Genomic DNA, 16,337 nt, shown 5'->3' with positions numbered 1-16,337 from the left:
CGCGTGCCGGGTCACGTGTCCCACAAATGCTCGCTCAAACATTACGTACGAGGCGGTGGGCGCAGAAATAAGTCTCGCCTAATTGCGACGGTCGTCCATTAGAGATTAAACTTCAAACGAGACTCGGTCAAATTCGTTCGGTTAATTAACGCGGCTCGTCGAACTGCAACCTTTTCGTCTTGCGTTTCATTCGTCGAAGAAACGATCGAACCACTGTAACGGCACAATGAATTCACAAATAAATGCTGTAAAATGGTTTACGTGGTTCACAAACCACATTTTACCGACTCAAACGAGATTTTTGCGAGATCGATCGGTGAACGATAATTGGAGGGAGAAACCGGCCGGTTGGCGACACCAGTTACGTCAGCGTTTGAGGTTAGAAACCGTATAAACGTGATCGCCATTGAAGCACGCGTATTTCGAACGGAGAAGAATGGAAAATCTGTTTGTTCGCCCGGACAGGGGTTAAAAGTCACGGTAATAGGCTTGTGTGGCTAACACAGATCGCAATATCCGGAAAACTAATCTCGTCCCGCTCTTTTCACCGTCACGTATTGCGCAAGTTCGAGCGTTGCGTCAATTTGCGTCAGACTTCTCGCAAATATTTATAAAACCGTCATTCTGATTTCCGTCACGCACCGAATCGCCTCCGAACAACGATGGAAATAGTCAATAATCCCGATTGAAACACGCACTTTTATTTATTGCGAGAAGGGAATCGCGGGAAACCAGAGAGCAGACGATACGTCCAAAATAGCGACCAATATGTAGATTGGGTTTTCAAGTCTCCTTATCGTTCTGTTTGTTGTGAAAAAGAATACGTATTTTAAATATTTCTATAAATTAAGAAGAAAATTGTTTTTGACGGCGTAGTCAATCAGTAAATATTAATCATATTTTATAAAGTATATCGTCGATGTTAAAAAAGAGAACAGTTTAATCAACCGTTAGATATTAATAATGTTGTAGAAATGTGTAATCTAGCGACGAGAGAAACTGATAAATTTGTGTCTGTTAGCATTAAAGAAAAAATAAACTCAACTTATAGAATATTTGTTTATTAATTTAGAAAAGAAAAAAAAGAAAACAAAATGACTGTAATAATTTGATACACAGAAAAAAAGACATAAAAAGGGGACGTACAGCAATGCAGCCAACCACACAAAAACAAAAATGACTTACTACACTAACCCAGACCTAACCCAGATATAAAAGACAGATTATAGAAACATATTTCTAACAGTATCAACCAACAAAACAGAATCCTACCTTAATCCATTACAATATGGAACCACTGCCGCGTGGTAATTTCCTTGCACACAATACTCGATAAAAGAAACAAATTTCACGAATGAGAAAATAGATCTAAAACTTTATTCAATCTTTATCACAATATGTACATTTAATTTTTATGTAACACGTATGAAGGGAATCGGTAATTTGTAATGTAAATGTATGCAAGAAAATAAATAACGTTTCGTATAATACATTTGTAGACAATCAACGGAAACTATCTTCATAGTGTCCGTGAACAAACTATTACGCAAACATTATGATTGTAATACCCACTGAAGTTCAAGTTACACAAGTTTTAATACTCCATGGCCTCAGAATATTCATAAGCTCCCTGTGTACAATTACTTGCAATCGCTCAATTACATTTACCTTCGAATATAAAAATATAAAAATATAAAAATAACGTATTAACACTCTAATAGTAACAATAGCAATAATATCAACGTTTTGAAGATTTTAATTGTCGTTGAGAGATTTGTATAACTTGCTCAGATCGAAGGGGAAATTTTTTTTGTTCCCCGGTAGCAACATTGGCACCAGCTTAATGCGTAGCTCGTAGGGGAAAAAATCCTGACAGAAATGATAAAAATCGTTTCTGTTCTCGATGATACCCAGTCGTGCCATTTCCTTCATCAGTATCTGCATTTCGGGCCTGTACTTCGAGTACGATTTTTTTTTCAATATCAACGTCGTTATCTGCGACAATTCATTTATGAACTTCTCGGAAATCACTCGCGTGTTCAGACCGTACTTCGGTTCCATGCATTTCCACAAATAATTATAAAGATGTTTCGTGACCCAGGGTTTTGGACGAGCGAGACGAGGGACTTTGTACACCTGACCGTTCACCAGGAAAGCTTTATTTACTTCTTTCGAGGGTTGTTTCTTCTGCGTCGGTCTCTTTTTCTTGTTAATGTCACCGGTTCTAGCAACCTGCGACGGGATCTTGGTCTCACGGCTCTTCTGATCCACGTTCATTTTATCGAGCACTCGAGCCTTCAGCTCCTCCATTTTTCTGTTAACCTCCTCGAGCTTCTGTTTGTCGGATAAAACCTGAGACATTGGCACTGCTTTTGTCGTTTGAAGGAAGTCCATGATGTTCCTTTGACTCGTCGAAGCGACAGGAGTTCGTACGGAGGGAATTTTCGAAGAGATTATCAAATTTTGATCTTTGTTCGACTCTGCGCGATGCGTGGAAATGTTTCCTTTCGCGGTACGAGAATTATGCGCGTCAGACGGGGCAAAGATCGTACCGAGTGTGCGTAAATCTTTGTCAACGTTTTGCGCTTCGTTTGTAATTGCTTTGTAACTAGACCCGTGCAAAGACTCTTTGTTTGCTTCACGTACATCCTCGGCATCTGATGCATCTTCGCTGCCTTTGGTGTTATGGATATCTAAATCGGAAGTTGATCGATCCTTCGATTTCGATATCGTAGTAACTTGTTTCCGAATATTACTTACATTACTCGATGTGTAACTTAATTGGAAATTTATATCATCTTGTGATTTGTTTCCGCTCGAGTTGTCTGCGTGAATTTCGGTTAACTCTTTCTCTAAACTTAACCTGCTATGCATCTCCGTAGTATCCTTAGTTTGATCTGGTTCAACGTCGTCGACAGCTGCTTTATCCGGTATATTCCCACTTTTGTTCAAAGGAGCTTCAACTTCTGACTCAGCCTCACTCTGCGTGTTTGACGTTGACTGCCTTTGTGATTCACTTTTACCCTCATTTTGTTTACTTGCAGTATCGCCAACCTTGTATGACAGAGCTATATCTACAACTTTTACAGCTAATTCCTTTTCAAAATTAAGAATTTTGCTTTGCGTTTTCGGAGGAGTTTCAATTTTTGATATAGAGTTGCTATCTGTCTGTAAAGTTGACTGATGATGTGGTTTACTTATTCTCTTGCTTCGTCTGGTCTCAGCTGCAGTAAGTGATTGCTTTTGCGCTCTACTTGATCTCTTGCTTTGCCTTTTAGAAGGAGTTTCAACTTGCGAGACCAAGTTGCTATCTTCCTGTAAAGTTACTTGACCTATTCTCTTGCTTCGTCTGGTCTCAGCTGCAGTAAGTGATTGCTTTTGCGCTCTACTTGATCTCTTGCTTTGCCTTTTAGAAGGAGTTTCAACTTGCGAGACCAAGTTGCTATCTTCTTGTAAAGTTACTTGACCTATTCTCTTGCTTTGTCTGGTAGTAGTATTATCAGTTTCTTCGGGTTCATCCTTATCCTCAATATCTGAAAGTGATCGCTTTTGCGATTTACCTGATCTCTTGCTTTGCCTTTTAGTAGGAGTTTCAACTTGCGAGACCAAGTTGCTATCTTCCTGTAAAGTTACTTGACCTATTCTCTTGCTTTGTGTGTTTATAGCATTATCAGTCCCACCAGATTCATCTTTATCCTCAATATCTGAAACTGACCGCTTTTGCGCAATACTTAATCTCTTGCTTTGCCTTTTAGAAGGAGTTTCAGCTTGCGAGACCAAGTTGCTATCTTCCTGTAAAGTTACTTGACCTATTCTCTTGCTTTGTGTGTTCATAGCATTATCAGTCCCACCAGATTCATCTTTATCCTCAATATCTGAAACTGACCGCTTTTGCGCAATACTTAATCTCTTGCTTTGCCTTTTAGAAGGAGTTTCAGCTTGCGAGACCAAGTTGCTATCTTCCTGTAAAGTTACTTGACCTATTCTCTTGCTTTGTGTGTTCATAGCATTATCAGTCCCACCAGATTCATCCTTATCCTCAATATCTGAAATTGATTGCCCTTGTAATCTACTTAACCCCTTGCTTTTCGAAGGACTTTCAACTTTTGAGACAGCATTACTATCTGTGTGTAAAGTGTGTAATTGACTTATTGTCTTGCTTTGCCTTTTCGTAGGAGTTTCAACTTTTGGGACAGAGTTACCATCTGTGTGTAAAGTTAATTGACTTATTGTCTTGCTTTGCCTTTTCGTAGGAGTTTCAACTTTTGAGACAGCGTTACTATCTTCCTGTAAAGTTACTTGACTTGTTTTCTTGCTTTGTCTGTTTATAGCATTATCAGTCCCACCAGATTCATCTTTATCCTCAATATCTGAAATTGATTGCCTTTGTAATCTGCTTAACCTCTTGCTTTGCCTCTTCGAAGGACTTTCAACTTGTGGGACAGAGTTACTATCTGCGTGTAAAGTTAATTGACTTATTTTCTTGCTTTGCCTTTTCGTAGGAGTTTCAACTTTTGAGACAGGGTTACTATCTGTGTGAGAAGTTAATTGAGTTATTCTCTTGCTTTGTCTGGTCGTAGCATTATCAGTTCCATCTGACTCAGGCTCATCTGCAATACCTGAAACTGATTTCTTTTGCAATCTACTTAATTTTCTGCTTTGCCTTTTCGAAGAGCGTTGAATTTCTGGCTCAGAATCGCTCTCAATGTGTAATATCGACTGCCTTTGTGATTCATTTATTTTTTTACCTTGTCTGTTCCCATCACTCTCAATTTCTCTTGGTTCTGGATCATCCGGAATACTTAATTTGCTGCTTACATTTGCTTGTGTTTGCGATGTGTTTAATCTCTTGCTTTCCCTTTTCGAAGGAGTTTGATCTTCTGATTCAGAGTCACTTTCATTGTCCAGCATTGACTGTCTTAACGATTCATTTATTTTTCTGCTGTGTCGATCAGTTTCAATTCCGTTGGATTCAACGTCTTCCATGATCGCTGAAATCGATTGGTTTTGCAATCTACTCAACCTCTTGCTTTGCCTTTTCAATCGTATTTGATCTTCCGATTCAGAGTCAGTTTCATTGCGTAATGCTGACCATCTTTGTAATTTACTTATATTTTTGCTTTTCTTACTCCTAGTGTCATCAATTTCGTTTGATTCAACGTTGTTCGAAATATAGAGATCTGATCTTCTTGACCTGCTCAACCTCTTGCTTTGCTTTTTCGGCGTTTCGTCTTCTGACTCGGAATCACTGTCGATTCTTGTCATTGATTGTCTTAGCGACTTACTTGTGGTCCTATTTTGTTTATCAATTGTATTTGGATTTCTGTTTGGGTTTGTTAGAATAGATTCGTCCGAATCCTGAGCCTCCTCTTCCCTATTTATCACTGATCTCTTCTCTGGACTCTGTCTTTTTGGAACAGATCGACGTTCCTCTGTCTCTAGCTCCTTATTAATAAATGAAACTGGCAATCTGCTTACATTTTTGCTTTCTCCTGTAGCGGTATTATCAACGTCACTTTGTTCATTTTTATTTGCAATAGCTGATACCGATCGGTTGCGTGACGTGTTCAAGTTTCTGGTCTGCCTTCTTGGACTGTATTCCATGCCTTCTTCATGAAAGCTACTGCTGTTACGCAACGTTAACGCTGGCGACATATTAAATTTATTGTTTTGTTCTTCATCAGTATTACCAGCGTTACTTTGTTTAAGAGCATGAATGATAGCTGAAGACGATAGCCTGTTCGAATTACTTAAATTTTTACTTCGCTTTCTTGATACATCCTCAACGTCTTCTGCATCAGAATCGCGTGTAATACGAGAAACTGACAATTTTTGCGATTTATTTGAATTCTTGCTTTGCCTTTTAGCATTATTATCGATTTCATCCAGTTCCTTTTCAGTTAGAATAGCCGAATTAGACTGGTTCTGTGATTTGCTTGATTTCTTATTTTGCTTAGTCGAAAGCGAATGTGTTTTTATACTGCTCGATCGTTTTCTTGGCTTTCTTGCAGCCAATTCGAATTCTTCTTCCTCGGAGTCGCTCACAACTCTTAAGTTTAACCAGTTTTTATTTTGATTATCTTCCATATTATTTTCTTCTAAAACAGCGGGTTCATTTTCGTTCCTTGAAACCGGTTTCCGAGGCGAGTCCTGATTCAAAGATTTCTCTTTCGAATTCCCGATGAGACTGACTGCTGAGTCGATCAATGTTTCATCTTCGTCATCGACACTTTGCGATAAACTTACTGTTCCTTGGCTGTGCGATTTTGATGAATTTGTATTCGGTTTTATACTTTCGTCCGACGTGGTTGCGTGATTTAGGTGTGAAGTTGACAAAATCTCGTTGTTTTCTTGATCATTTATTTTACTTTTGCTTATACGTTGCAAAGACTGAGCGCTCTTGATCCTATGTCTTTCGTTGTTTGCAGAATTGAAAGAAATTTGGAATCCGGATGTCTCGTGTGGATCGACGTTATCATCTTCCTGAAGAATGTCCAAAAAGGGATTCTGCTTTGAATGTTCAGTTCTACTTTCGGTTGCAATATTTCTTGGCACAGGCTGCGAGATTTCACGTATTTCCTCCACCGACGATATCAAAGATCTCTTCGAACGATTAGATCCTCTTGCGACGTTCTTGTTCGCAGATTCGTTTATTTCCTTTCCGCTATCAACTTCGTCCTTCACTAATACATTTTTAAAAACATTTCTTTCCGCGATTTTATTACGACGTTTTAGGAACCTTGATGGTGGTTTCAATATTATTGGTTCTGTGTCGCTAGAAACACTATCTTTATTACTGTCACGCATGCGCAAAGAATTATTTTCAAGTAATGTACTCTGCGCATTCGGTGCAGAAGAATTATGTTCATCCACATTAGACAGAGAAAATTTACTTAACCGTGATCTGTTAACGATAGGAGATGCAGTTTTACGCTCCATGGAAGCTCGCTCCCTCTGGATTCTTCGATTCTCTTTAACAAAGGGTGTACTCGAAATCCTTTCCTTCGAAAGACTTTGTAGCTCGTCTTCTTTCAATATATTATCAAAAATATTCGTGTTCGGAGCTTTGCGTTTTTTCTCAAAAATTCTAGGTTTCAATTTCACAATTACGTCTGTGCTTTGGCTATCGTTGGAGCTACTTCTTCGGACCTTATGTAAACGTTTGACGTTGACGTTATACTCCGTCGATGCATTGCTATCCACGGTACTGCCTTTATTTTTTTTTCGTACAGGTTCAGGCACAAGCGACGTTTTAGAACTGTTTAATGCGCTTACGAAAGCATTGCTCTTGGTGTTCCTTGTTTTGAACTTCAAAGAACGCTTTCTTTTCGCAATTCTGGACTCTTCTTCCGACTCCGACGTCGATATTATTCTATTAACAGCATCTAATAAAATATTATAGACGATATAAAACGGGGTAACAAAATTTCACTTATAAGGTTAACGCCGTACCTTTCCTCGAATGATCCCTAGCAACTGGCAACGGAGTCGAAGTGTTTGGCGTTTCCAAAACTTTCCACCATCCGGCTCTGGGTGTGTTAATATCTACCATCGAAATAGAATCCAAGTTAGCAGTTGTTTCGCCAAAGATATCGGGACCCATAGATAGTCGCGCTATCGTATTATTTTCGACATCTTTCCACCAATACGGGCGTTCTGAAACGCAATACAGTACAGGTTAACGTACGTATTTAACCAAAAGTTGTGAGATATGTATATACGTACCATCGCCAAAAATTTCCGTATTAGGATCTAGAATACCAGAACTGTAATCAGATCGGCTGTATCTGGATGAACGTCTATTTTCGATCCTTCGTTTAGCCATAATTTTCGACGACTAACCTCTTAAATGCAGCAACAGAGTTGTTTACAAACGACTTTTTCGTTCTATAGTCGATTCTGAACTTTTTAAATCAATTCTAACGCGGATCGATCTGCTTTAATCCGGGTTGGAATAACATTCCCTCGTACGAAGCTTTGTTTTCATAACAATAATAGTGGATATTTCTTAAAATGCGCCAATATTATTACGCCGGCAACTCCCCATCACTGGATGGACGTCGCGGGAATTTTGGTCATGCGCAATGGAATTTTCCCTCGTGAGATTCCTTTCTGCGCATGCGTAAGCTGACGTCACAGTTACCTGTCATCCGCAACCGTATGAGGAGTCCTCATTCCTCATTTCACTTTCGCATACTATGCTAGATTATGCATATGTGAACTCGTAGATGGCAAAAGCAAACTGACAAGCGCCCTTTTTCTTAATTTTTTACAGTTGTTCAAGGGGAGCTTCAGACCAGTACGAGGGTGTCCAGAGAAAAGGCAAATGTCAGCCTTTCCTTCCCGATCTTGAACCATAATGGAGAACAAAATTGCGCCAAATTTTGTTTACAGAAGTGCACGTTTCAAGATCTGGTCATATTTTAACTATTGAAGAAAAAGAAAATCTTGTTATTATTCCTATGTATGAACGTACTTATGTATACACCTTACATACACCATAGAATTATTATAAAAACATATAACTCAAATTTAATTTATTTATAAAACGTCCTATAAAGATTGTGAGACATGTGTAAAACATGTATGTATTAATAAAAAATCAAAATCATATTTTCCGTGCTTTTTATTTACGTTCTCCTCTCACTTTCCCATTAATTTCCTAATTGTAATAAATTCTAGAATACCTTATAATTTTATTAAGATCTTCAACCATTTCTCTATACATTTTTATTAATGATATTAATAAGTTATAAACGATTACTGGAAGCGATTTTTGTTCCAATATTGCGCTAAAAAGTGCCGTAAAACAGTATCGCCATCTAATATCAGGGATTCGAACTGCGAAAATCGTGCCAGGATCACAGAATGTTATAGGAGGTATCCGGAGTACAGGTTCCCCCACTCCTCCTACTCCTAATACTCAATGTACCTTGATTATTCATTAATAACTCCTTTTCTGGGAATAAAATATGAACTTTTAGAATCGAAGAATATAGTACAGACCCTTGGCAACATTCAAGGACCGATTTTGCAATGCTCCTTGCTCTAATTAATTAGTTATTAGCGATAGATACCTAAGGTGTTGGGTTAAAAGATTCAGAGCAGCGTGCCGACTTCCAAAATCGGTTAATAACTATTTAATAACGCATTGCATGGCTATAAAAACTATCCTCGAATGTTGTCAAGGGTCTTCTGTCAATGCGCCGACTTCCGATATTCGTTAATAACGTCTTAATTACTGGCGGAATGTTTATGAAAACTATCCTTGAATGTTGTCAGGGGTCTGTACTATATTCTTCAATTCTAAAAATTCATATTTTATTCCCAGAAAAGGAGTTATTAATGAATAATCAAGGTAGTGCGTATCAGGAGTAGGAGGAGTGGGGGAACCTGTACTCCGGATACCTCCTATAACATTCTGTGATCCTGGCACGATTTTCGCAGTACGAATCCCTGATATTAGATGGCGATACTGTTTTACGGCACTTTTTAGCGCAATATTGGAAGAAAAATCGCTTCCAGTAATCGTTTATAACTAATTAATTACATTAAATAGTCTATAGAGAAATGGTTGAAGATCTTAATAAAATTATAAGGTATTCTAGAATTTATTGCAATTAGGAAATTAATGGGAAAGGTAGAGGAGAACGTAAATAAAAGGAATGGAAAATAAAATTTTGATTTTTTATTAATATAAACATAAGGAATGTTTTACACATTTCTAACTCCTGATAAACACATTACCACTAAACTATCAAGGGGGTCGAAATGACTCGTTTCGTCATTTGTAGTTATAACTTATTTTTTAATTTTAATGGCATACCGTAAATGATTTAATTTTGTAAAGTACTTTTCTTTTTTTTTTGTTTTGCATATAAAATTCATGCGCTGTATACATTACATGTATCAAAAGAACGAAATTAATCTTATGAACCTTCCTTGTCAACTGAAAAATACTTTTAAGTTCTTTGATGTATATTTAATTTGTTCTCGTATAAAAATACAGTTTAGGTATTCAATAACGATGGATGTGCTGTGTTCGTGTAACTGGTCATTAGCTTAAAAATGAATTTATAGCTGGTTAATAAATTATTGATTTTATTTAACGTGTCGCATCTTATACACCGCCAATTTGAAAGTGATCGATTAATTTGTTCAATATCATGATTATATCTACTTTATACTCTCGAAGGAAATTTGTTAAACGCGGTAGAATGGTTTCTTTGGGAATTATAACTAAATATTTTGTAGCTTAGAAAGTAGTAATAAAACTCATTCCCTGCGTATGATGTATACAATGTGTATAAAACATTTTATACAATATCTTAATGTTCTTATCTATTAGAGCCAGCGTTATCTACAGTTTACAAGAAAATGAATTATGTTATGAAAAAAAAAAAATATACGCACGATAAGTTGCTATTTTGATGTAATGTTACAATAGTGGAAGATGTCACAAATACTAGTTCTGATTACGTCTCGATGTAAATAGAGTATGTATTAGAAATCCTACTTATAATGTACATATGAATGAAAACAAATATTAAATCAGCCTTGGATTAATCTCTTTAATCGGGTACGTTTCTACTTCGCTTTCGTAGATGAACGGGACCTAAGGTTCTTTTTAGTCGCCTGATCAACCTCCGGTAAATCATCGTCCTCGGAGACAACAGATTTCTTCCCTGGAACAATATAAATTTTATATCTATTTTCTAGAATTTTCTAGAATTTTCTAGAATTTCTCTCACCTTCCTTCTTTTTCGGTTTCTGTTTCGATTTTACAGTTACTTGCACGGGGGCTGCATTTTCACGAGCACGCTTAATTTGTCTCGTGATGAGCACGTAAGAAAGGTAGGCTTGGAAGACAACGATAATACTTAAAGCTGAAAATCGTATGACCGGAATGTTGTAGTTTCCAGCCGCATAATCGAATGAATTTTCAACTTGGCTCAAGCCATATAGGAACACTAAAGTTGCGATGGCGAATGTCGCAACGCGTACAAAAATATATATCGTATTTGCGATCAAAAATGCCACTGAAATAAAATTATTTTATAACATTCTGTTAAACCTGCTCTTAATTACTGTAGTGTCGTTGCGATAGAATAATACCTACTTTTTGTTACCTTTTCCTTTTTACTGACAAAGTGACCAATTCTCGCTCCATGGAGTATAGCATCTCCTATATAATGCAAAACCAACAGTATGATCCCTACTTGTTGGAAGCTGTGAAAAATTACGAATCAGTACTCCTGACATTTTAATTTCAAAGTTGTAATAAATATTAAACAAAATTTGATATCGTACTTAAGAACATAGGCTGCGAGAGTAAATAGTAATCCGACAGTGGCTTGGACTATACGGGCTGGAATGTCTTCTTTCTTTATCCTCTGGAAGTATAATTCGGGGTAACAGTGCAGCCAATAAGAAAGCTGACCGATAAAGAACAACTTTGAGAAGAAGGTTAACGGCGCTGGATAGTCTTTCCACAACGAAGTTATGTTCAATATTAAATCTTCTCTGAAAAGACAAATTTCTATTGTATTTAAGCATGTGTACAAAAATTTATGCTCGCCGTTATTAATTTTTTACCTGACAATTATATCTATACCCCAAATGGCGGATAAGGCATAAAATAATACAAGTTGACTGGATTCGTTGAATTTAGCAAGCTTTACCTTGCTGAGGTGAAGCCTTTTAGAAATTTTCTGAAAAATGCATAAGAACGCTGTTACGTACAAATGCTTTGAATAACGAGAAAAGAAATAATTATAAGATACAACTCACATCGAAGATATATTCTTGGAACACGGCGTGCATTACAATTGTTATCAAGAAATAAAAGAATACGGCACAGGCGTCCGTCCAACCGATAACATATTTCATTGGCACAGTTGGGTTTTCGATGTCCGAGGTTACATTGTGATGAATAGCTATGAACATGTACGCCCATGGTGATGTTGCCTAAAAAGTAATTCACACGATGAAGAACAAAAAACAAATACAGTGAAACCTCCGTGTCTGTCCTGCTATGCAATGTTTATTAGGTCCCGAAATATGACATATTTTTAAGTACGGATCGTAAAAGATAGTAATCGCAATTTCTAGGCATAGAATGTGGGGAATCAAACACCATACAATCTACTAGAATTGGCTTCCAGGTTGGAGCCGCGTTCAGAAGACGAGAGAGTCCAACGTTTTGCCAGCATTGCAGCTAGCTTCATCAGGGAATTAAATAATCTGATACTGATCAGAGATTATTTGATTCCCTGATGAAGCTAGCTGCAATGCTGGCGAAACGTCGGGCTCTCTCGTCTTCTGAACGCAGCTCCAACCCAGAAGCCAATTCTAGTAGTAATCACTATGGCCGCGAAAGCCTAAAAAGTATTAACTGTACAATCTGGTTTAACACATTTACATGCGTAAAATCAGAGACGAGTCAACGAAACACATTTGCAAGGAGACTCGATATTACTGTCCGATCTGTTCTGATAAACCTCCGTTATGTATCAGGCTTTGTTACAAATCCTATTATAAAGATGATTAATTATGTTGCTATAAAATTTTGTTATAAATACACGACGAAGTTGATTTTTGCTCAATTTAAATCTGTAAAAGATCATTCTCTTTAAATAATAATTGATGCATAATTTTTGTAGTATTTTTATCGAGTTTTTTTACATTTGTACATTTATGTTTGTGGGCACAAAAAATCTGCTTGTTCAAAGGCCTGTATGTTATAATATATTGAAAGTAGGACGAGCATACTCGTTTTGGCAACGCGTAACACCCTGCCAAAGACGAGTATACTCGTCCTTGGCAGCGACTGGGCGAAGATCAATTTACCGTGTACATAAATACGTATGGATCATTCGGTACCGGTGTTACCGAGTAACATATGGTTATTTGATCGACGATAAATAAAATATATCAAACTCTCATCGAGCAAACGTATACGTCGTTCGTTTAATTGCGTTGAATGAAATTAGATACAAGACATGAAAACAGATGCATAAGATATATAAATGTCATTGATATTGAGAAGTTGAACACTGACCTGCACCATTAGACCAGTCACAAAGATCATAGCCACACAAGAAACGATATCTCCATGGTTTTGAATGATAAACTCATGGCTGAATATCGGAGGATTCTTATTCGAACTTTTGCGGCCTTTTATCGCAACCATTTTTACAAGAAAACCACCGTTTCCCCGGGCAGACGATGTTCGATCACCCACAGAACCAACGTCGTCGAATGACTTTTACCAACTACCGACACGAATAAAGAAAGCCGCATCCAATTACACTGACACGCACACACATCGGAAACCAGCGCACAAAGTGACTGGCCAACGTTGCACTATGTGGCGCTTTCTGTCCTTACTTGTGTCACCACGGAAATCAAAAGAGTATCGAAATCATTTCTACACGTTGTCGATGTCGTGTATATTACGATATCTTTATGACAGCAATTTCAATGATAATTTTTTTTGCAATACCACATTAATCACTCGACACATAAACGTTTGAGCGTGCATTTATATGGACGTTATATTGTTCCCAAGAGCGATAAAGATTGCGGGTACAGCTGATAAGTTTAGTACTGTTACCGTGAATGACCGAAATTGGAGAATGTCAACTTTCACCGGTGAATGTCAACAGATACCAAATACGTCGGTGAAAGATCGAATATTTCATTACATTGTTGTACATTCGGACCCTCTACGGTGTGTGTCGACAATCACAGATATGCTCTGGTGGAGGTCCAAAACAGAAGAGTCAAAAAACAAGCGACTGGCTCTCTCCCGCCAAATCCTTTGTTCTGCTCGGAGTCAATCAGCTTTGTCAGTCTTATGCAAGCTTTGATAACGCGAGCAACGTTTTCTTAATTTTTTTCCCGATACCCTAATTTATACTAAATGGATACTGCAGTAAATCGTGATCTTTTTCTAACCCAGACCTAACCCAGACTTATTCCAGACCTAACCCAGACCTAACCCAAACTTATTCCAGACCTAACCCAGACCTAACCCAGACCTAACCCAGACTTAATTCAGACTTATTCCAGACCTAACCCAGACCAATTCATCGCTGATAACGGGGGTTAGGTCTGGGTTAGGTCTGGGTTAGGTCTGAATTAAGTCTACCCTGGCGTGTCTTCCGCCCCTGGAGCTCCTCGCTTGGAGAAACCGACAAGTGTACCGTCACTCCAGGGAGCTCCAGGAGGCTGGGAGACCGCCAGAGGAAAGGAGGCAAGCGGTCGAGGAGACGAGGCGCCATGCCCAACGGACCGTTGTATTTATGTGGTTCCAGCAAATGATTCCGGCTGGAGCCACGCAACGGTCCGTTGGTGCAGTCCTGCCACATTGGCAAGAGTGGCAGGACAAACCGGGTAGGCTGTCCTACAGGATGACACAGGTACTCACCGGGCATGGTTGCTTTGGTGAGTACCTGTGTCGAATCGGGAAGGAGGCGACGGCGGTGTGCCACCATTGTGGAGGACCCCAGGACACGGCGCAGCACACGCTGGAAGTCTGCCCAGCGTGGGCAGATGAGCGCCGTGTTCTGGAGCAGGAATTGGGAAGAAATCTCTCGCTGGCTACCATAGTGGGAAAGATGGTGGCCAGCGAGAAAACCTGGCAAGTGGTGGCCTCCTTCTGTGAAGTTGTTATGTCACAGAAGGAGGCCGCCGAGCGGGAGCGCGAGCGGACCGCGCATCCCGCTCGGAGAGGGAGGGCTCGGAGAGGGGCCAGAGCGAGGCATCCTTCGCCTCCTGGCCCCCTCCGACGCCCTTGAGGTCTAGTGGGACCTCCAGAAGTGGGGCGGCCCGCCAGCACTCTCCTCCGACCACCACGATATCGGAGGTCAGGAGATTGGCAGGCCGCCCCTGGGGGTTGCAGGTGCTCGGTGCAAGGGGCCCGAGCACCGAAGGCAGCCCCGGGGCTGCGGGCGTCGGGTGACCTGGCGTCCGTGGCGGAGAAATCAGGGGGGGGAAGGACATGTCGTCCTTCCCCCCGGGATGAGCCTCGACAGGCAAGGCGCGGCGGGGGACTCTGTGATGTCTCACTAGAGTTCCCGGTCCCTCGCCGCAGCGCCGGAGGACGGTCACCGTGGGGTTTTAGCCGGTAAGAGTCCGGCACTACCCCGAGGCCCCCCCTACTTAGGGCCTCGGGGTGTCCATGAGGATTTCCCCACGTACAAAAGGTCTGAATTAAGTCTGGGTTAGGTCTGGGTTAGGTCTGGATTAGATCTGGGTTAGGTCTGGGTTAGGTCTGGGTTAGGTCTGGGTTAGATCCTTTCAGAAAGAGAGGCGAAAAAGTTACGTCACCCTTGTGACGTTTTATAGCGACTGAATTACGGGGAAGAAAATATAAATCTCCAACATGTTCAACACTCACCATTAGTGCATGGTGAATGTCAACATTTACCGGTGAAAGTCGACATTCTCCAGATTTCGGTGTTTCACTGTAACAGTACTATTTTAATAATCTAACAGTCGAATGCTACGAACAAACATTGAATATTTGAGCATTCGAAATTATTTAAATAACACTATTCAAAGAATAAAATTATTTTAATATAATCCCACGAGGGGGTCCGGGCCAATACGTTTCGATGTTTATAAGATACACTTTATTGAGAGTATTAGGTACATTTTTAGTGGTCACGATATACTTATACATACGCAATTTATGCACCAGTTTCTAGAATTGTGCAATTACCACAAGTATTTCGTGAAACGTTTAACTATCGATGAATAAATATAGTTATGCGACGGTAAAGTGAAAATACATATTCAACAGTTCGATGTCGGAACAAAATAATTTCTGTATGCTACTTATTCTGCCAGAGATAAACTGTAAATTCATTGATCAACAATGACTCGAAAATATACATCTGTAATCGTAAAAATAATATATTTCTTTCAACTTTTATATCTTTATTACGCTATTGGTTAATCGTCAATGGTATGATATTAACGCCTGTGTATTCTTTTTTTCTTTTTTTTGTATATTACTGCTTGTTCGTGTCAGCATGATTTGATGTTCGTTCGTATATGGTTTTTAGGTGAACACACGACGTACGACGAAATTCGGAATATGCACGTAGAAACGTGCACGAAAACATTTTATATAACTATAAGTTTTATATTTACGCGCGAAGGCGGAACACGATAAATGGCGTACACAACAGCCATTCGTTATTTCAACATCGTTATTTTGATCTGCGTCTTGTATTACGATTGAAAAAAATCTTTTTTAAAGCATAGGTTATACTTAACGGATACGCTTTAAGTATAATTCACGTTTCATTCGTCATCGTCATCGCGCA

At 39.2% G+C, this 16,337-nt stretch overlaps 2 protein-coding genes across 2 annotated transcripts; both read right to left on the bottom strand.

Moving 5' to 3' along the window:
- Positions 1 to 1,500: 1,500 nt before the first annotated feature.
- LOC122400495 (serine/arginine repetitive matrix protein 2-like) lies at positions 1,501 to 7,988 on the bottom strand. The gene is made up of 3 exons (XM_043402011.1): positions 7,726 to 7,988; positions 7,453 to 7,656; positions 1,501 to 7,385 (listed from the first exon to the last, which is right to left on the bottom strand). The coding sequence occupies exons 1-3, from the start codon at positions 7,823 to 7,825 to the stop codon at positions 1,756 to 1,758; spliced, it is 5,934 nt and encodes a 1,977-aa protein (XP_043257946.1). The 5' UTR covers positions 7,826 to 7,988; the 3' UTR covers positions 1,501 to 1,755.
- Positions 7,989 to 9,738: 1,750 nt separating this feature from the next.
- Positions 9,739 to 13,320, bottom strand: LOC122401451 (translocating chain-associated membrane protein 1-like 1). The gene is made up of 7 exons (XM_043403584.1): positions 13,061 to 13,320; positions 11,791 to 11,967; positions 11,596 to 11,711; positions 11,311 to 11,523; positions 11,120 to 11,229; positions 10,752 to 11,039; positions 9,739 to 10,685 (listed from the first exon to the last, which is right to left on the bottom strand). Exons 1-7 carry the CDS (start codon positions 13,190 to 13,192, stop codon positions 10,588 to 10,590), a joined length of 1,134 nt encoding a protein of 377 aa, XP_043259519.1. The 5' UTR covers positions 13,193 to 13,320; the 3' UTR covers positions 9,739 to 10,587.
- Positions 13,321 to 16,337: the final 3,017 nt, after the last annotated feature.

The sequence above is a fragment of the Colletes gigas genome, unplaced genomic scaffold (assembly GCF_013123115.1).
Source record: "Colletes gigas isolate AHSC1104 unplaced genomic scaffold, ASM1312311v1 Colletes_gigas_Sc00002, whole genome shotgun sequence".
NCBI lineage: Eukaryota > Metazoa > Arthropoda > Insecta > Hymenoptera > Colletidae > Colletes > Colletes gigas.
The sequence above is the reverse complement of the archived record's forward strand: the minus strand, read 5'-3'. Positions and strand labels throughout refer to the sequence as shown.